At 39.5% G+C, this 21,445-nt stretch overlaps 1 protein-coding gene across 3 annotated transcripts in view; it reads right to left on the bottom strand.

Moving 5' to 3' along the window:
* Nucleotides 1-1,434: 1,434 nt before the first annotated feature.
* CNST (consortin, connexin sorting protein) overlaps nucleotides 1,435-21,445 on the bottom strand; it is an 84,337-nt gene continuing 64,326 nt past the window's right edge. For all 3 annotated transcript variants that reach the window (XM_019659047.1, XM_019659044.1, XM_019659045.1), the window contains exons 9-11: nucleotides 17,477-18,372; nucleotides 7,194-7,326; nucleotides 1,435-4,140 (exon numbers count right to left, since the gene is read on the bottom strand). In XM_019659047.1, the coding sequence (XP_019514592.1) occupies nucleotides 3,935-4,140; nucleotides 7,194-7,326; nucleotides 17,477-18,372 (1,235 nt within the window). In that variant the 3' untranslated portion in view covers nucleotides 1,435-3,934. The remainder of the gene's footprint in view (nucleotides 4,141-7,193; nucleotides 7,327-17,476; nucleotides 18,373-21,445) is intronic.

A 21,445-nucleotide genomic window follows, 5' to 3' on the forward strand; every position in this document is an offset into this window, starting at 1 on the left:
TTGCTGTCTATCAACTTGCTACACAGGTGGCCTAGATAGAATCTGACTTTTATTTGTAAGAGTGCACAACACCCCGTAGGAAAGGGGGAGCTCAAATTCCCACCCCCACGGGGATCATGAGCCCTTCACAGACACATTTACCTCGCCTGATGCTAACTGCTTGAAGCTGGTACCGTGTCTTGTTTCTGGAGCCCAGAACCCAGCTCAGGCTAGGCACACTGCAGGCACTCAAAGGTTCATCAAGGTGCAGACGGTGACATGCACTGCTCATTGTTCTGAACAGATCTCAGGGCGACAAACAAAAAGTTGAGTTCTGGAGTAGCTCTTAGAACCAGGGAGAAGAGATACCCGTAGGTTAGCATACCTTTCCTCTCACAGCCTAAATTCAGGAAGATTTAAATTCTACTAGAAGTCCTTAAGGAAATTTTTACCTTACTGTAGCTTTTTCAGGGTAAGTACATGAAGCTCAATAACATTTATCATTGAGGTTGTTAAAATAGCAGACAGCACTAGAATTTGTGCCATGAACCCTAGATCACTCCTATTCCTTTTGAGGATGGAGGCAACATGATAGAATGGAAAGTATACTACTGGATTTGGGAGTTACAAGACCCAGACTCAAGGGAGTGTGTGTTTACTGATCTAAGCATCAAATAAATAAATGTGAAAACACTATTACACTGCAGAAAGAAGTAGACAAGGGCAGGTTAATATTAATTGAGCCCATAGAAATGAACAGTTATATAAGTCACGTCAGTAGGAACACAAAATATTCACTGTCCCTGGATTGGGAGCAAATGCCACAAAGCCAGCTTCAGCAGAGCAGGTTAATAGCTACAGGATTTCTTTGTTCTCTTCCCACCTTTCTTCTCACTTCTCAGTTCCTACCCCTTCTCCATCCTGCTACTCCCATCTCCTATTCTTCTACCATGCCAGCAAGACCCAATTCACATCTGTTCTTTCAAAATAAGGCCTACCTTCAAATTTCCAATCCTCTCAGCAGAACACACAAATTCACAGATCACTAATGTAAACCTCCCAGAGAATTCTGATTTTTAAATCTAAAGGGATTTTTAGAGCAAATTCCAGTTCCTGTGTCAGGCAGGTGGGCGGGGGGGTGTTCTAGGAACAGAGGAGCCTTTAAGGAGAGACCTATTAGACTTCCCCAAATGGACAGCCACCTGCTTGTGGGGCCAGGCCAACTTCTTTTTTTTTAAGCTGAGCCATCCTGCTACCTGTTGGCAGCTCAGTGGCAGCTCAACTCGGGCAGGGCATCGAACCGCTGTTGCTCAGAGCTCAAACTCTTGAGCGAGCTCTTAACCAACTGAGTCATTCAGCCGGCCCCACCAGCCCAACTTCTGAAGGTATTTTATTTTCACTGGAAAGCAGTTTTTTTTCTCAGCACCCCAGGTTCAAATAAACCCTCTGAGACACTTTGTTGGTGTAGACTTTAAATTACAAGCTTGATCTGTTACCCTCAAATACAGTTCTTAAGGAAGATTAGTTACAAACAGTTGTCAGTACTTTCGAATGACAGAAAGAATTACAGGATAGTAAAACTGGACGAATTTTCACGTATGAGATAACAATTCTTTCATTACCAGATGTAATTACTCCAATTCATGCAATAAATGACTATTACATTTTTTTTTAATTGCCCTAATTTTTCTAGTTGAGATTCTCATGCCTGTTCTAAGTCAAGATATCAATATGCTCCTGAATTCACCTCACCCTCCCTGGGAAGCAGAGAGGACACACGTGGTTCTCTTCAGACTCAACTGGGCCCTTGAGGACCAAGGTATTATCTCACCTCTTTCATCTCAGTGTGAAGGTCCCTAGGAAATCTTCGGTTTCAGAAGTGATGGCCCTGCTGGCCTTTAGGGAAATGACACTACAGATTATTTAGGACTTTGAAAGTGACCTAAAAGAGAACAGGAGGGAAGTTTTGACTTATCTTGACCATAAAACTGGCAGAAATCAGCATCACCAAATTCCCATAACTAGAAATTGAGGGTAAAACAGAAGAGGGTTGCCTATGGTGGGGATGCCCTCACAGTAGAGTTTGTGAATGTCTTTTATAGAACCACATAAGATAGTACCGTCAACATTTTACGTATTTTACATACAATCTGAATACAAAGTCTTAAAATTTATAATAGAACATTAAAATAATCTTCTAATAAAATCAGCCTTAAGTATAAGGAATCTAAATTTCAGTATCTTGTACACTGCTAAATAAATATCTTTGATCTATAATCCTTGAAAATATTAGTTTATGGTGACATGATAGAGACAAGTCAAACAGTATTATAAGTGAAAATAAAACATCAATTTAAAAATACACGAACCTAAAAACATAATGAACTGAAATTATAGAAAAATCAATAAAATACTAAGTACATGATAATTAAATATCTACATTGGGATAACCAAACGCATGCTCAATAACATCTTTCAACTTATATAAAAGCCCTTTAAAAGTCATATAATCTAAATAAATAAGCAGCAACACAAAGGGAGGCACTGTACCAGCCAGTAACAAAGAAAGTAATTTCTCCCTTTTTCTTTAAAATGATCCTAACAGAAAAACATAAAATAATGATCACTTGCTAAAAAACTATAATTCATGTGTGTTTTTTTTTAAATGCTGCCTATGATATAAAAAGTGAAAGCAAGGAAGGCTTCCTAAATGTTAGGCCTTAGAAGAGAAAATGCCACCTAACTGACAGATTTAAACAAAAAACAGACATTTACCTATTTAAGACATGATTGAATTTTCGCTTAATGACCTCATAATAGGTCAAAATCAGCCCATGGTATGAAAGCACATTCAAATATCTGAATGCATGATCTGTTAATACTGAATTATATGTGGTGATTTCATTTGCCAAAGTATTCAGTTTTTTTTTCTTCTTTTACATAAGACCAGAATTAAAAAATCTAGAGCAGGAACTGATATTTATCTGTGTATTCTGGCTCTTAGATTCTCAGAACATAATAGGTACTCAACAAGCAGTTGCTGAATTGTGTTGAGTCCAGTGTTCATCATACTTCAGGAAGCACTGAATCCATGATGAAACTGGTTGCCTGAGACCCAGAGGGAGCTCTTTAATTTTACCTCTAGGCCTGTGATTAATTTCTGGCTGGTTAATCAAGTTAATGGTCACAGATCTGTCACAGTTTCACATTTCAGGGCCGAGGTTTCCATAATTCACCTGTTCCATAGTTAAGCCTTCTTTGAAGATTTGTGCCTGCAAATCTATAGTTTAGTTAAAAGAATAAAGATCATTTTTGTTATTCTGTGTTGGGTATTTGCTTTTGATCAACTGTCTGAACACATATGTGCGTGCGTGCGCGCACACACACACACACACACACACACACACACACACACACACACAACCGTTTCACAAATGGAGAACAGAATCTGGAAATAATGCACAAAGTCTAAATTACATATCTCCCAAGGTTAACTAAAAAAGACATGGAAGCCACAGGTAACTCCTTTTGGTTTATGCACACACTTATTGCGTGATGGCTGGAAGCAATGTCTTTGGACCAACAAATGTAAACCAAAAGTGTCCTTTAACCGTTAGCTTGACAAGGAAGCTAAAAAATGGTGCGGCTCCAACACTGCCCTGTTTAACTTTGCTCCGTGTAGCTCATTACACTAGAAGGCAGTGCGGAGGGCATAGACACGCTCTCCAAAGCTCACTCCTTCCATCTACAACGTTCACATCAACATCTGACGCATTGCATGGATTATTCTAAGAGCTCCTCTGGACTGCCATTTACAGTCGCTGTTTTTTGATGTCCATGGTTTCTCACTGGGGGAAGGGGACACAACCATTACACAGCTCTTAAAATAAAAGCTGTTTAGAAAGTTTTACTCTTAGAGTCTCACTGCCAGCTTGCCTGTCCCTCTTGAATGCTGCTAGGAGAGGTAGATCCAGTGTTTAAGTTCTGCCATTCCCTGCAGTAACTTAGAGTAATAGAAGTCCATGTTGTTGGCAAAGTCCGTACAAACAGGTGACTCCATGTCACCAAAAGTGCAGTATAATGCAGTTCCTCCAACACTAAGGAAAACTGTAGCTATGCACAGCAAGACCAATAAAATACAGGAACCACCTCCAACTTCATCTGCAAACATGAGAACAGAGCAAAGTTATAATGACACACAAGGGAAATCCTAGCATCCGTACTCTTCCCACTGATTAAGATAACTAGATGTTTCTCCTATTAGTCCTCTAGGAACAGGAGTCATTGACAGAAAGCTAGTGCATGAATGGTTCTACAAGGACCTACCTTTTAGTATCACAAAGATACAGGCTTGGAAAGCTCAATTTAAAACTAGCTCATTTATACAACGAATATGATCACTTGCATAAAAAAAGATGAAGAAAGGCAGTACACTTCTTTGATGTGCTCATAGCATTATTTTAGAATATAAATTATAACCTCACTGTTATAATATCTTTGGAGTTCACATCATGGGACCACCTTAAAGCAAAGTCAATTTGATATTAAACAATAAAAAAATGACTTTGTGGAGGATCACTCTCGCATCTTAATAATTCTCAATTTTATTCTTATCTCTTAGTGGAATAGTGAAATTGTAGCTAGGACAGTAATTTCTTTTTATTTTGCTTAATAACTCTGGCAGGTTTGTTTTTAGTAAAAATGTCCACATCGGTCTTTCCATATTGAAAAAATATAGACACTCTTAATGATCATTCATAATTAAATAAAAATAAGAAATATTTGGGAAAGGCTAAAAAGTTTGATGATCAGCATGATGAGGGTATATGAAAACCTTCAGGGAAGGGAATTTAGCAGTACCTATCAAAATTTTAAATTAATTTATCCTCCAGACTGGGACATTTTTGAGAGTGAAAAAGAGTGTTAACTAAATAGAACGCTAGGACAACAAGTGTGAACCAGGACTGCCTCAGGCCAAACTAGTCCCTAGCAATTAGCCCAGCAAATCCACTTTTAGGAATTAGCCTACGGATTCACACAACACACAATATCATATTTCTAAGCATGTTCACTGCAGCAAAGTTTGCTATAACAAAGGGTGGAGAATAACTTAGTTATTGTAGTTACAATGGAATAGTTAAATAATTATGGAACATTCATACAATGGAATACTATGCAATTATTTAACAGAATGAAATAAAATTTGTATGTTCTCTCACAGGAAAATGTCCAAGATTGACTGTTAAATTAAAGACACGTGACACTGACAGTATGTAATGAACCCACTTTGTTAAAAAAAAGACACATACGTATGTGTCAGAGTGTATACAGGGGCTGGCCGAGTGGCTCAGTTGGTTAAGAGCTTGCTCAAGAGTGAGAGCTCTGAACAACAGTGGTTCGATGCCTGGCCCGAGCTGAGTTGCTGCTGAGCTGCCAACAGGTGGCAGGATGACTCAGCTAAAAAAGAAAAACCAAAAACCAAAAAAACAAAAAACAGAAAAACTATTCAGTTGCTGCTGAGCTGCCTCAAGAGTGTATACATACATATACATACATACTCGTGTATACAGAATGTGTCTTCAAAGGGTACTAAGAAACTTCCTTCAATCAGTACTTGGGGAAACCCTTACGGAAGGGTTGAAGAACTTATACTTTTTTATTTGATTACCATTTGAGTTTTCTCATGATTAGCATATATTACTTTGATTAAAAAAAACAAATTTTATATAACTCAAAATAAGCCAAATAGGCTTTATTTGGAAGGTTTTACAGTAATGTGTGAATATATTCTTCCTGTGAAAATTCAAACACAAAAGTATCTAAGAGTTTAAGAGATTCTTCCTTTTTCTTCTACCCAATCATATTCCACTTTGACCCCAGAGAAACACTGTTAAATTTGGTGTGTTTCCTTCCCCATCAAACACATATGGTTTCAGGATTTTTATATAAAAAGGGTTATGTAATCCTATTGTGATTTATAAATTCATAGTTTAATAGATTTTAATAGTTTATATGTATATATGCAAATATATTTTTATACAAATGAATAAATATGACCATATTCATGTTGCGTCTTTTGGGGTTTTTAAATGTCAGTTTAGTTAGTATTTTCACCATGTTTTCTTTTTTTTTTGGCATTGATTCCCTACCACCCCGTTATCTATGTTAACAACCTAGTTGATGTATCTTTCCATATTTTTCTTCATAATCACATATTCTTTTCCACAAATTTAAATACAGTTTATTTAAAAATATCAATTTTTTTTGTCTTATCTACATGTGTTGAAACGGTTTATAGCTGTGCTGACATGGAAGCCACAAGGCATGTGAGGCTACTGAGCACACATTAAGTGATTGGTTTACGAAGAGATGGCTACTAAGTGAAATAGGATTGTCAGTTCTATATCCAGGGCTCCTCCTGGGAAGCCCAATTCAGTGCCTATTAGTGCAAACAAACAATTAAGCACTTTATCCGGAGCAGAGGTAAATGGATGAGTGGGAAGAGATTACTTCCAAGGCTCCTCCCAGCTTTGTAATTGTCATAATTTGGAAACTCCTATACTTTATGTCATACTTAGAAAGCATATATACATGTTTACACTGTTATTTGAACAACGCAGCTCTATAAGCATGGGAAGCATACTGACAGGTTCTTGGCTCTATTTCTACTCACTCTTATTTACCTGGGCCTTAGGTAAACCTAGCAACCGCCTTAAACACAGGCCCCAGAGGAAAAAGGCAAACAACAACAGTGTCAAACTGCTGCTCTTAAGAGGCACTTCTTTCTACAGAGTCAAGTAGAAATCACTGAAGAGAATACACTTGTAATTTATACATATTTTCCACATTTATAAGAGAGGAGAGTTAACTACCGCTGAAAAGACAAAAATTGCAGGCTCGCTAAAAAAACCCTAAAAACAAAACAAAACAAAACAAAAAACAAAAAACTCAGCCAGGAAATCGAAATGAGCTTTGAACACTGAGGACTGTCTGTGGGATAGGAGGTCATAAGCTGTATTTTGCAACTTGTTCACTTATTTGAGCCAACGAAATGCTTAGGAAATATGTAAGAACTGATGATAGTTCGATTTGCTGTGTCTTTATAGAACATAAAACAACCTAAATCCACATATTCTTTTACAAATCCTGTGTTATCATACACTAATTCATTCGTTCAGCAAACACGGAGAGTCAGTCATGAGCAGTGTATTTACCTTGATCTAAGTGGTCATCTAGTTCTTGGAATCTGACTCTTCGCTTAGATGGTTTCTGTTGCATCTGGGCAGGAGGGTCTCCAGTATCACTCCTCTTCTTTAATATAGAGACCAATCCTTCAGCAGGAGCAACCTGTCGGAGATGATAAGAACCATTTGTTCAATTATGGTGGGAAATATCAATGATATTTTACATGCAACAGTAACAAGGTGAATTCAATTCAACGGGGATTTGACTTTCTAGTGATAGATTTGTTCAATTCCTAATAAAAAAAAATCACAGTCATCAAAATTTAACAGAATAATTCTTTCACTTCTGTGCAGGTGACTGCCAAATGCACACGTCTAAAACCCTGAGTTTCTAAAACCCTAACTTGACTCCAGGGCCAGGTAGGTTGACGCAGCGGGACTCAGCATGCTGTGGACTGGAAATCAGGTCTCCCGTAATTACCCTGCTTTTAGCCCCACTTCCCTGTTAAGTCATCTGTGAGATGCTCATTTATGACCCCTCTTTGCCTAATTATTAGTGCTGAGTTTTGCTTCATAACAGAGGCTGATGATCTACCACTGCTTTTTTCATTCACCAGGAATTTTAAAGAAATGAACATGTGAGACTCAAAATACATTTGATACCAACTTGTGACATCAAAATGAGTGTTGCTCACAGTTTCTCTGAGAAACTATGCATTTACTAAAGAATGCTCAACTGCTCAAAATATTTTCAGGACTTCTGTTCTAGAATCTCTCTCAGAGCCAGTTTACTCGGGTCATATTGCTTGGTGGTATTGCAGAGGTTGGCAAACTATGATCAGTAGGCCGAAGGCCCTCCGCCTATTTTTGTAAATAAAATTTAACTGGAACACAGCCAAGCCCATTCATCTACATATTGTGTATGGCTGCTTTGGGGCTACAATGGCAGAACTAAACAGCTGCAACACACCATAATGTCTAAAATACTTACATTTGGCCCTTCCTAGAAAAAGTTTGCTGTCTACTATCTCTTCAGTCTCCCACCTCCTGCCCTTCCAATGCTGCCCTCTGGTTTTCTCTTGGGATCCCTCCCTCTTGCCTCTGCCCCACCCCTTATTTAGGAACAAAGTAAAAAACAAAAGCCCTTGCCATTCCATTTCAGAGATAAAAGACTCCCAAGTACAGGGAGAAAGCTAAGAGGATCCCTTGGTAGAGCCAGTCTGGAAAGCAGGAGACCTGTCAAAGCCCCCTAAGCCATTGATTCACAGAAGTTAACCTGCGTGTTGACCACCCAGACGAGCTGTAGGTGATGACACAGGTGGGCATTGTGGGCCTAACACTGTAGATGTCAGTGACTTGCTGCTATCAGATCACTGTAAGCTGAGGACTGCTTGTAAGGTCATTTAGCCAATCATTGGCAGAAAATACTTCATATAATTTCCAGTTCCAGCCAGCTAGCTTATTTCTGATAATGTGCTATGTAGAAATATTACAGACTCTATTAGTTCTTTTTATAACTCAAGGCTTTTAGGGTGAAATAACTCAATATAGTTTTCTACTGGTTTTCCTTAAACATGGGTCTATGGAAACCATTATCTCAAAAAAAGAAAAAAATCAATATGGTAGCAATGTATTCTTTTTATAGGAAAAACGTATTTCGGATGATGTCCTTCTGAGAAAACTAAAGTATTTTAGTGACATTAAAATGGAAAGTACAAATATGCAAAAGGACAGCCTTTCAAATCTTGCTTTAGAAAGCAACACCATTAAAAAGCCCCTTCACACAACAAAGAAAAATGATTTTACAAGCATCCTGCTGAAACTGAGACAGAAAGAAGTCCTAATAACTCACTTAAGAGCAAGAGATGAAAAATCAAAATTAATTTAATGACTATATTATTACTATAGATATTTTTATTTTTAGCAAATATAAAAAAAATTAGGTTTTCGTAAACTATTTTCTTCATAAAATAAAGCTGCACATTTACCCATAGTGAATTCACATACCATAGGTATTTTCAAGTTGATTTAACTACTTAGAATAAATAATCCTGTTAAGTATAGCTTTGGGCTGGCTGAGTGGCTGAGTTGGTTAAGAGCTCGCTTAAGAGTGTGAGCTCTGAGCAACAGCAGTTCAAGTCCCAGCCCGAGCTGAGCTGTCGCTGAGCTGCCAACAGGTGGCAAGATGGCTCAGCTAAAAAGAATAGCTCCGAGGATAAGCCCCAGAGTGGCATTACTGTCAGCTATGTATCTTGGTGATAAGAACTTTGAATCTGTAAATTAAAGACACAGACCCAAGTCTCAAATCAAGACATTGCAACATGAATAAATGGATGTTGAAAGACTGAGAAAAGCTTTGGAAATCATCTGGAAAGATACAGAATGTGCTTCCAAGACCTCAAAGTAGTCCTAGTGCAGCAGCTGTCAGGCCCCTATCTTAGCTCCTGCTTGGCCTATCTGGGGTGTTTGGCTCGGAATGCTATGCAGTTAAGGGATCCAGGCTTTCCCAAGTGGCCCCACTTTATTTGCTATGGGTGGCAATGAACTTTGGCAACTTTTGGAAAGAGGGAAAAAGAACACGAGACATTACAGTTGGGTGGGATGGGCCAACATTTTGACATTCTCCCCCACCAACCCTGAATTCTTGGCTAATAATATAACCATGCCATCTGTTTTCTTCTCCTTTTTATCTCCCACCCAAAACCTTTCGTTTCATCAGGTCCTGCCCCAGTGTCTGAAGTAAAGTGTGCTCTTTTCCATTATACCCTTTCAGTCTTGTTCGAGGATCTTTTCCAGGTTTCTCAGTTTCTTTTCTAACTGCCCTCTGGTCCCATAGTCTAAAGATGGAGAATAGGAATGGTGTGGCCAAGCTTAGGCATAGGAGATGCAAGCCAAGGCAGAAACTCTTAGAAGACAAGTGGAAAAGGGCCTTTCTGTTCTAGCAAGAGTTTGGGGCAGAGGCCTTAGAACCTACTCGTAGGACAGAAATTCCTGCTTACCACACCAAGGCAGTCAAACATAAAGAGTGTTTAAGAAATGACTCTGGTAGAGTTTTCGTTAATTCTATGGTAGAAGGGACGTCAGCCGAAACAAGGCCACAATCTTAGTTTGGGATTTCATTCAAAAGACTGCCGAATGTTTCAGAGTAGGCTGGGGAGTTGATTTAGGGCACACAGAAATGTGTCGCCTCCAAACTACTCCAAAAAACATTTCTATGCCCGCCCCCACCACCCCGCTTTTAACCAAAATGTTGATATTACATGGTTAAGAATTTTAAAATCTCAAAAAAAGATAGATTTAAAAACTGAATTTGGTTTCCCACTTCAATTACCAAATTCTTTTGCTACCCAAACACAATATACCAAGCCCCTGTATCATGAACTAAAAGAATGTCTCAGCTGTAATGAATGTAATTGTTACTGTTGGCACTCTATGAGTAAGGGAAGGATTCAACAACAAAACATCCATCTGGCCTGTTCTTCTATGTTTGCAAATAATCAGTTCTTCTGCACTTCCCTTCAAACACCAATGATCATCTCAGATAGCATTTTAAGAATGAACTGGTTGTAAAAACAAAATTATTTGGCAATTCTACAGTAAATCCTATTGTGACAAGGAAAACATTCAGAGGCCTTGTTAGAACTGCCTCCTCATAAAATTAAAGAAAATAGATCCCAAATAATATTCTTTTAATGATGTAGGCTTTACTCAATCCAGAACCTCAAGGCTGGTAGATTTTGAACACGAACACATGCTTGGTTTCCAACTAGCTTGAGAATTAACATTCATAAATCAGATAGTATATTACACACTGTGCAAGAGCCAGCAATCTTAGTATAGAAAACCACATGTCAAATTCACCACTATCATTCTTCACTGAAAAAATAAGCGATGCTCGCTGCCTGCTCTCTTGGATTTGGGTTCCATAATAAAAACTATAATTTAGTGAATTTATATACTTTCTGTAAAGACATTTATATAGCGTCATATTTAATCTGGATGACACTCTTGTACAGGCATTATCCATTTTACAGATGAGGAAGGCAAGCTTAGAGAGCTTAAATAACATGCTTAAACTTGCAGCTCCAGTTACTGGCAGAGTTTGAATACAAACTCAAGATTAAACCTGTTGCCATTTCCCTAATGTGAAAAGATCTTATTTTCTATGACTATTAATATTTCGCTTATTCTGTCTGACTTATGTCGCCCAGCATGATGCTCTCAAGATCCATCCATGTGGTCGCAAATGGCACTATTTCATCTGTGATGGAAAGGGACAGAATCATATGTTTTCGCTCATATGTGGGCTATAAAACAGAAAGCAACAAATGAACGAGCAAACACAAACAAACACACAAAAAACCTCACTGATAGACAACAGTGTGGTGGGTACCAGAGGGGAAAGGGTCTGGGGAAGGGAGGCGAGGGTAAAGGGGGTCAAATATATGGGGACAGAAGGGCACTAAACTTGGGGTGATGAGCACAGCGCAATATACAGATGATGCATTATAGTATCGTATACTTAAAACTTACATAACCTTATTAACCAATGTCACCCCAATAAATTTAATTAAGAAAGTTTGCTTTGTGTCATGGTATAAGATGTTAAACCTTATTAAGTCAGTTTCTTTTGTCTTTCCAAAGTAGTCTATATCTCTAGCAACAAATCCTTATCTTACACATCACCTCAACTAAAAGACACCGAAACTAATGGCCAAATCCATCAATATAGAGTCGTGGGGGAGGAGATGGTTAGATGAAAGATCTTTTGTGTCATTCACTTAATCTGGAAGGGGATTAATGTCATGGCTACGACTACAGCAAATTAATAGAACAAGTCACAGCTGGAGCAGGCAGACGCGTATATGGAGGAAAGCCATCTTCCAGAAAGCAGACGGCGGATCTCCACCGGGCTGCCTCTTAGAACGCTGTGATAGGGAGAGAGTGAAAAAGAGAAAAAAAACAACCCAAATGATGATGAAGTATGTTAATGCTGAATTTTTATAAGATTAATTTAAAAAGCAAAACAAGGATTTTTTTTCAACATAAAAACAGGAGTTTCATAATGTATCCCAAGTTTCTAGATTAGGCACTACTTCGTGGTTTTGGCATTTGTTTTCGTTGGCTTAAAGGGACAAGTTAAAGTATAAAATAGGAAAAGAAATGCTAAGAATGTCAAGATCCTCTCCCACTTTTTAACCCCCGGTAAAGTGTGTAAATGGGCGGATTCCAAAATGAAACACCTGGTTCTCTTCCCCTCAGAACTGCTCCTCACCACCAGCCCCCATATCTGATCCATTGACAAGTCCTGTCAAGGCCTCCTTCAAAAATATATCTTCGCCCCACGTCCTGCTACGACCTGAATGCTTCCTTTCATGACCTCTCACCTGAACCACTGCAATAACCTGGCTGGCCTCTACTCTTTGGCCCCTTCCTCCCGCATTCCAGTCTCCACAGAGCGGCCAGGAAGCACATTAGGTCACATCTGCTCAGAATCGTGGCTTTCCACCACCACAGAGTGAGTGTCATTCCAGTTCCTTCTCCTGGTCTAACGAGGCTCTATAGGAAATACCTCCTTCTTCATTGGGGAATGTCCCTCTGTGCTGGTCCTCGCACTGCTGTCCCCGACACCCTGATCCTCCACCCCACCCACCCGTTCCATCTGTCTCATCCCCTCCCCCTGAGAGGTCTTCACAGCCTCACCAATCTCTGAACTACAGTTTATTTTCATGTGAGCTTGTTCATTGTGTGTCTTTCCCTCTAGAGCAGGAGCCTCATGAGAATAGAGCCTTGATTTGCATTCATGGGCATCTCCCCCGTTTTTAGACTCTAACAGGTGCTCAGTGAATATGCCAAAAAGTACATGAACACACGGATGAGGAATTTACGTACAGATAGCACCTAACCTATATTTATTGGAGTAACACAGCTTTCCCCCTTAAATAATAAAAACTAAATCTGTTCTTAAAGGTCATTTAGTTTTCAAAGTCAACTCAGTAAAAAGGAAAAGAGTCTTACTGTGTAGGGGTGGCTGTATAGCTTGTGTGGGTTTTTTATAAGAATACAAAACCATATTCAACAGGATCCCTATGCTTAAGGAGTTTGTGATTTAGTGCAGAAGAGTGTGTATGCGTGTGTGCGTCCTACAATCACAAGGTAAGGTCACAGCTAGAGGACTTCAGGAGGGATGATGTTCAAGCCCCTCCCTCCTTTGAAGTTCAGAGGAACAGTCTGAAAGGAATAAACGTTACAGGCTTCAGTGACCAAAGAATAATGGCAGCACTTGGCGTTTACTAGATATTGACCACGAGCCAGGCACTGCATTTGGCACTCTACATGCTAAAAAGGCACGGCCTAGGTCGGCAGGATTGGGAGAAATAAATGTGTGCAAAGGAGGTGCCTCACTCCAGAGCAGGGTAACAGATGCTAAAGATCCGAAGTGACAATATGCAAGGTGTATCTGGGTGGCAGCGAGGAAGCTGGTCTGACTACAGTACAGGCTGAGAACAAAGGAACAGTAGGAGACGATGTTGGAAAGGTGAATGGGCCAGATTCCCAAGTGTCCTGAATACCAAGCCATGTAGCACAGCCTTTACTCTGGAGCCAAAAGGTGTCATGGGAAGAGGCTGACAACGCAAGAAGTATTTTATAGCAGGAGTTGAAACTAACAGTCTATGTGTTACAGCCAGGTCCTCAGGTGGGTTTGGTTTCGCCTGCAGTGTTTTAAAATGCTGAATAACTCAAGACAGGCATGGGAACCTTCTCCTTATCGCTCTGCAACAGCCATTTCATTTACTTTTATTACCTGACTGGCCCCTTTGGCTATCAATTTGAGACCCCACGTTTATCCAGTGCTGGTGTAGGACCATCTGGAGCGGGAGATTATATGAGGGATGGGAAAACTTGTTAGGCAGCTGTTGCAGAAGTCCAGGAAGAGGCAGTAAAGATGTAAATTAACAGAATTAAAATGGAGAAAGAGCTGGGTGCAAGAGACATGATAATCCAGAGAAGCTTTAATTAATTAGGAAATTGAGAGGGCAGGATAAAGAAAGGCAAAGATGAAGCCATCTGGCACAAAGATAGCTAATCTGTGGATGATCCTACGGGGCACTGTAGACATTTACATAAACCCTGGGTCAACTGTTTTCCATGAACCCTCTTCTGTAACCGGAAGACTGCATTTCCTCTATTGAAAGGAAGATGGACTTCTCCTGCTCCCCATCGAAGAGCCATTCTGGGCAGAATGGCCATGACTGCTGTTTCTAAGACCGTCCTTTGTCTGAGAGCCACAGAACGGCTACTTACACGGTGCCATAAAACACTACTGCGTAGCCCGAGCCTCCCATCTTAACTTGGTAAGCGTGTCCCATGGTGGCAGGTCTTAACGTAACTTAATTTCCCTGATCTCAGGGATCTAGCCAAGAGAGAGGGACGAAGACGCCACAGAAGTCACTTCGAATTAGACAGCTTCTTTGAAGACAAGTGGAACAGCAATTTTGGGTTGTCATCTTTTCCCCGTCAGAAAGTTCTGGGTTATGCCCCGCCCTATTTTGTTTTCTGTGAAACAGGGAGACCGGAAGATACATCCAGGTAAGCGGTGCCAATTTAGACTGATGTCAGGGAACACATTTTGTCCTTTTTTAGGTTAAAAGCTTTCTAAAGACCCAAGCAGTAATAAAGTGGCTACTTCCTCAACTATTACACTATACATTATTCCTAAAAATGAAAATTACTTGAATCTGAAGCATATAGTTTTCTGAACACGACATCTCTGCCAATAGATTACAGATGTGTATGTTAATGAAGAAAATGAATGGTTGATCTCCATAAGGATTATCATGTTGCTAGAATCTGCTCAGAAGAGGGTCTCTGAATTATAAGGTAATTTGCCATCTTGAATTCTCTCAGGCTTTGATGCTAGGAACAGATGAAGAGCTTAAAAAGAAGACAATGCAACCCTTCCAAATTCTCGAACCCAGAAAGTCAATGGTTTATTAGCATTAGCAGGTTCCTCGGGGAAAGGGGGGTTGGGTTCTGACATCAAAAACAATTCCAGTAAAACGAATGGTGTGGCAGCAGGGCGGCCCCAGAGGCCAGAACTTATTCTGATTGTTCACTGCGTGCTCAGCACCTGACACATGGGGGATCCCTCCAGAAGGCAGGAAACAATGTTTGCATTAAAAAAAAAAAAGAAAAAAGAAAAGGCTCACACTTATAAGCAAGCCCACGATTACCTGCAAGTTTTCCTTAGCCCCCACACCTCATTCTTAAGGTATACGTGCATATCCTTCTCAGGATGAAGAAGGAAGTATTCAGAAAACAGTCTGTTTAGCATTACTATAGGAAAGTCAATTAGCTTTGTAAATCATATGTAGCTCTTGGGGGTTCTTAAAACAGCACAGCTTAACAGACTAACAGTATGTTAGGAAAGGGGACTATCACCTATAGAAAGTACCTTCACAGAAAAGACAACTTTAGAATGCAAATACACATAGTTTCCACCACGAGGTGTTATCTAGTATGAAAAACTGAAATTATGAGTTTGAGGAAGGGATATTCCATTTAGTTTTAGCACAATGTTAGTTCAACAGTAACGCCTCACCACAAAATGTTCCTTAAGACAAGGAGACTGACTCAACAGGAGCACCCTGATGCTTCTTCACAATTTATACTTAAAAACGTAAAACTAGATCATATGTTTTTTTTCCCCATAAGGTCAACTGAACTACTGCTGTAAAAAGAAGCAGTCAGGTAATGGCAGCCTTTTGGTTTTATAGCTAGATTTGAATATGAGTGTGTCCCTGGTTTTCATAAATTGCTGTATCAGAGGTCTGGTAAAAATGAACAAGCGGAGGAATACTGGATCTAGCACTGTCCTATTAGCTTTATTTATTTTAGTGTTTTGTTTTTTTTTTCACTATTTTTAAAAGTTGTGGTAAAGTAAACATAACATAAAATTACCACTTCAACCATTCTTAAATGTGCACTTCAGTGGCATTAATTACATTCACAATGCTGTACAACTATTACCTATATCTATTTCTAGAACTTCCATCACCCTAAACAGAAACACTGCACTTATTAAGCGCTACTAAATAATCTTAAGAAAAAATTAAGAAGAAAAAATCATGATTGACGGACAGTTAACTATACGTTTGACAGACAGTTAACTATACATCAATTCCTTCAATAAAGGAAACTAGCAATCCAACAGTTACAATTATCTTAGAAAGCTTTCACAGGGTTCTATTTTTATGTTTATTTTGCTGTCTACTTTGGCTTTGTTACTTTTCCATTTTCCACTTGAAGTTTTTTTTTTTCAGTGATATTACAAAATTAGAAAACATTGGATATAAATAGGACTTAAAAGCTAACTTGGAAAAAAAACGTAAGATGCAGACGAAGAAAGGTAGTTAGTATCCTAATTTTCAGAGGAGGACACAGGAAACAGACTTAGGTAAATGTCAGAAGTAACTCCATAAGACTGATAACTGGTGGGGTCAGTATTTGAACCAAGGTTACCAGACCATGCTCTTTCCACTGTACCAGGCCGCGTTCCTGACGGGCTATAGTTTTGGTATGGCTTTTATCTTTTCTTTCCGAACTTTAAAAAATTGTTTATCAAACAAAGGAGAATGGTCATCTTGATCCTCTCCTCATTTTTTTCCTTTTGGTTTTTGTTACCCTCATTACTGATTAGAGAAACTTTACAACTTTGAATTATTCATAATATTTGTTTTAGTATATACAAGTAATAATACAAGTATTGCTTGTTCAAATCTAGAGCTTAAACAATAATACTGTATGAAAGAGAACCCTCCCGATACACAATTTAATGGTTTAAAAATCCATCCAGTATCTCCTAGTCTTATTGTACTTTAAAGTGCTTCCTTCTTTCTATGATATTGTTTTAAAGAACTAAAACTATATTAAGAAACAAGAGAATATATATATATATATATTTTATCTTCTAGATGTATGAGAAGAAAAATGAGATTTCCTTACAAGAATGTGACTCATCTTGTCTTGATCGTAACTCCTAGGACTTCCAAATAAAAGTCATAGGAATATAAAAAAATGATATTCACATCACTTACTGTACTTGGAGGCACACAATATAACTCCTGGAAGCATAAACACAATGATTACAATAAGCGAAACCACTAATGATTAAAAGTAACATTAAAAATTTCCCTCATGTTTGAGACCAGGGGAAATTTATAAGAACAAGGCACTATATAGCACATATGTGCTTTTTTTCTTTTCTTTCTAATTTTCCTCTTAATAGTATTTATACCAAATCTCAAAGTTACCTCTGCAATCTCTATCCTTTTTGCAAGATCATCAAGAGAGAGGCAGCTATCATCGGAAGGCAGGTTCTCCTGGAGGGTGTAGGATGCTTCATCTGGAGAAAGATCCTGAAGAAGGTCCGAGTCTTCCTCCTCACCGGAAAGGGACTCTTCAGCATCTTTTAAACATCCTTCTAAAAGGCTGTGCAAATAGTCTTCCGTTTCTTCACTGACACGTTCCTCCTTACCTCCCTTTTCCTCTGGGGCCATAGACACCTCTGCAAGCGCTGCACTTAAGTCAGATACTTTGCTATTTTCACAAAGTACACTCTCGGAGCTCTGGGAGTCAGTCTGCCCCTGCGGTGATTTTCCATCAGTGCCTGTGAGGTCGGGTTGCTGCAGCTCATTTAATTCATTGTTCTCAAGTTGGTCTGTGGGCGACGCCTCAGAAGCATCCTCAAGTGGCAACTGGAGTGCCTTTCTTGGAGTCTGTGAACATTCACCCTCAGAAATCGAGGCAGGAGGTATATGGTCAGAGCCCGGTGACACCAACGGCTCTGTCACTGACTCGCTGGAAAGGGGCAGCTCAGGGTCTTCAGCAGCGCCCTCGATTCCGGTCACATCTTGGCAGAGCTCTGTTTGAGCCAGCTGCAGGCAGCGGCCACCCTCACAAGCGTTCTCGGAGGAGCGTGGCCCAGACCTGCTGCTCCCGGCTGCCTCCGAGGGCTGGGCGTGGAGCTCCCTTGTGGCTTCGGCGCTGCCCAGTGGCTCCGCCGTGCGGCCCCTCCCTGCAGCTACCAGGAGGCTCGGGGGGTCGGCCGGCCGCGCCATCGGATGACAGCAGGGACTGCTCTCCCGGGCCGCCTCCTCTTTATGTTGGCTCTCTTTACTTGGTTCCAGGCCAAGACAAGTTTCGCTCTCTGAAGACAAAGAAAGACAAGTTGTTTTAAGATTCAAAACAACACTTTGTACAGGAGGGAAGGGAGAGGGCACAGGAATAATGTGACACAATAACCGAACCCTCTGAAATGAGGGATTATTTCTCCTCTGCTAGCTGCCAATTACAATGCAACACACTTCTGGGCAATTCAATATGCAAATGTTCACCTCACTCTGGCTTTGTAAATATTATTCACCCTGACCCACGCTGTCCTGAGACCTTTTCTTTTCTCATTTACACTTTATTTTTCCTGGTGCTGACAGTTCACTCATTACTTCATTAAAACATATCTCTGCTTACGTATCTCTAAACTCTGACCGATGAACAAGTATGGCATATGCACCCACAGATAATTTATCCGTTTGAATACATATCCTTCTTGAGTCCCTAGACCTGGAGCTACTCTCCAGGCCTGCTACACAGGTATTGTTCTAGAATGTTCCTTTCTGATCATCCTAGGAATTCCCTTTGCCTATGGTTGGAAACCTTGTTTTCTGAACCCCAGGTTTCCTCTTTGCTTATTCTCTCTTGGTGGAACATTTTTTAAGAAAAGGTACACGGAAGGTGAAGTTTTAAGGATTGTTCACATCTGAAAGTCTTTATTCCTTCACCCTAAAAATCGGGTATGGTTTTCTAGGTTAGAAATCCGTTTTTGCTCACAATTTTGAAGGCACTGCTGTACTGCGTCTAGCTCTCAGTCGGGATGTAGTCTCTCTTACCATTCTCAATATCAACTCCTTGTAACCTACAGTTCCTTCTGGGAAGACTTAAGATTGTTTTCTTTTTATCTGGAGTCCTGAAACTTCAAGCTTCTCATGTTTTGGGTTGGGTACTTGGAGGGACTTTCAATAAGGAAACTCAGGACCGTCAATCCTGGGGACTTTCCTGGTATTATTTCTTTGGTAATTTGTCCTCTGCCATTTTCCATTTTCTCCTTTAGAAGGCCTGTATTAGGATTTGGGGGCCCACGGACTGATCATCTATAGCTTTTCTGTCATACTCTTCATCTTGTTGGGACACTGAAAGATACTTTATCTTTCACTTATTCTAATTATTTTTTTATTTTGGCCATCACATTTTTTAATTCCTATGAACTTTTTCTGTAATTCTCTGATTGTTGGTTTATCAACGTCTTACTCTTGTTTTCATATATATGATATTTTCTCCAATCTCTGTGATAATATTCATTAATTTCTAAAAAGTTTCCATCTGTCCTCTGCATTTTGTTTCCTTTGAGTTTCTCCTGGTTTGTGCGTCTGATTTGGTTGGCATCTTTTCTACTTGAGGTTTTCTTAAACGAGGCAACAAGCAGCTCTGTGGTTGAAGGCAAGCCTTCTCCAGGAGTAACTCTCCACGGGACAGAGAGGGGCTGGGCCATTTGTTGGGAGGACTTTCATGTGGTATCTGGAGGTTTTATCTCTGAGAATAGCAGCTGGTTTCCCAAAGAGGAAGACAGATTTAGCTGTCACAGTTCTAGATGCTAAATGCAGGAAGCGGCTATGGGTCTCACCACTCAGTCCGTAAGCTTTTCATTCAATCCTCATTTTCTATATAATACTTCTCTCTTGAGTTGTGCCTGATCCCTGAGCCCACAATTCCTCTAGCTCATGTTCTCTAAAAAATAAACCTCCAGCCTTCTGCTTGGTAGAGAGGGAATATCAGGCCTGAGTGCTTCCTGAATACTCTTCCAACCTCCTTTCCAGGCCAACCTTACATCCTTGATGTAGAGGTATCTTCTGAGCCTCCAATTCCCAAGCTTTTCCAGTGCGGGAGCCAACATTTTCCCTGTAGACACTTAGCTTTCAGCTTTCTCTGGTGTGCTAAGCCAGTTGCTACCCATCCTCCATCTGCTTTCCAGCTTCCAAATTTTTCTGGATGTCACATCTGTGCTGTGTCCTTGCCAGTTCTGTCCCTGTGGGTTTCTGCCTTTTAAGAAATCCTTTCTGATATTTTAATGGTGTTGCAGGAAAAAGTAGAGGTAAATGTTTGATCTACTATGTTTAACCAAAAATATTTTCTGAATTTTCTACCACTACGTATTATAATATAAAACTTACTTTTGTTAATATTAACATGAATTTCTGTTAATTGGCTCCCCAGAACCCCAAAATCTAGTGATGTAAGTGTGTTACTTCCTATTGCATTAACGTCACACATACTAAAAATAACAACCCTCCTCTGATGAAATAAAAATGGAGTAAGAGCCCAGCACATAACAGATACTTAGTAAACACTGATTTAAAGAGGTAGTCTAAAACGAGAAGTTAGATTTAACCTTAGTTATATCACATACTCTACAGAAATGTACATGCCTTTGAGTTATTCTTTCATCTCCTATTCCCCCATGTTCTCTTTAGCGGAAAATCCCCCACACAATTCATGATATGGGACTAAAGTGTTCATGAATTAACACTTATTTCTTATACTTTCTGAATATATCATTAATGAACATTAAGCACAAACATTTGAGGGTTACCAAGTTTAAAAAGGAAATTTTTCACAGTAAATATTTATTTTAGCAGACTGCAAAACATACTTAAACTAAGTGTGAAAATTGTTGATAATGGTATAAATTAGTTCATCTCTACAGGGGTTAATTCAAAATTTAAAATGTACATACCCAGTCATCAGGGAAAAGCAAGTTAAAACCATAATGACATACCATTTCAGACTTGCTAAAATGACTAAAATAAAAAAGACTGACAACATCAAATGTCAGCAAGGCTCTGGAGCAACTGGAATTCTCATATATTGCTGATGGGCTATAAAATGGTACAACCACAGTAAAGGCCTGTTTGGCAATTTCTTACAAAGTTAGATTTGAATCTTCCCTATGACATGGCAATTCCACCCTTAATTATTTACCTAAGAGAAATGAAAACACACATCTACAAAATTCCTTCCTAGCAGATTTATTCATGATATCCCCAAATGGAAACAACCTAAATGCCTATCAATAGGCAAATGGATAAACAAATTGTGGTACAGTAAAAAAAATGGGATACAACTCAGCAATGAAAAGGAATGAACTAATGATGCACATAACAATACAG

This window comes from Hipposideros armiger, unplaced genomic scaffold (genome assembly GCF_001890085.2).
Source record: "Hipposideros armiger isolate ML-2016 unplaced genomic scaffold, ASM189008v1 scaffold_293, whole genome shotgun sequence".
Lineage (NCBI taxonomy): Eukaryota > Metazoa > Chordata > Mammalia > Chiroptera > Hipposideridae > Hipposideros > Hipposideros armiger.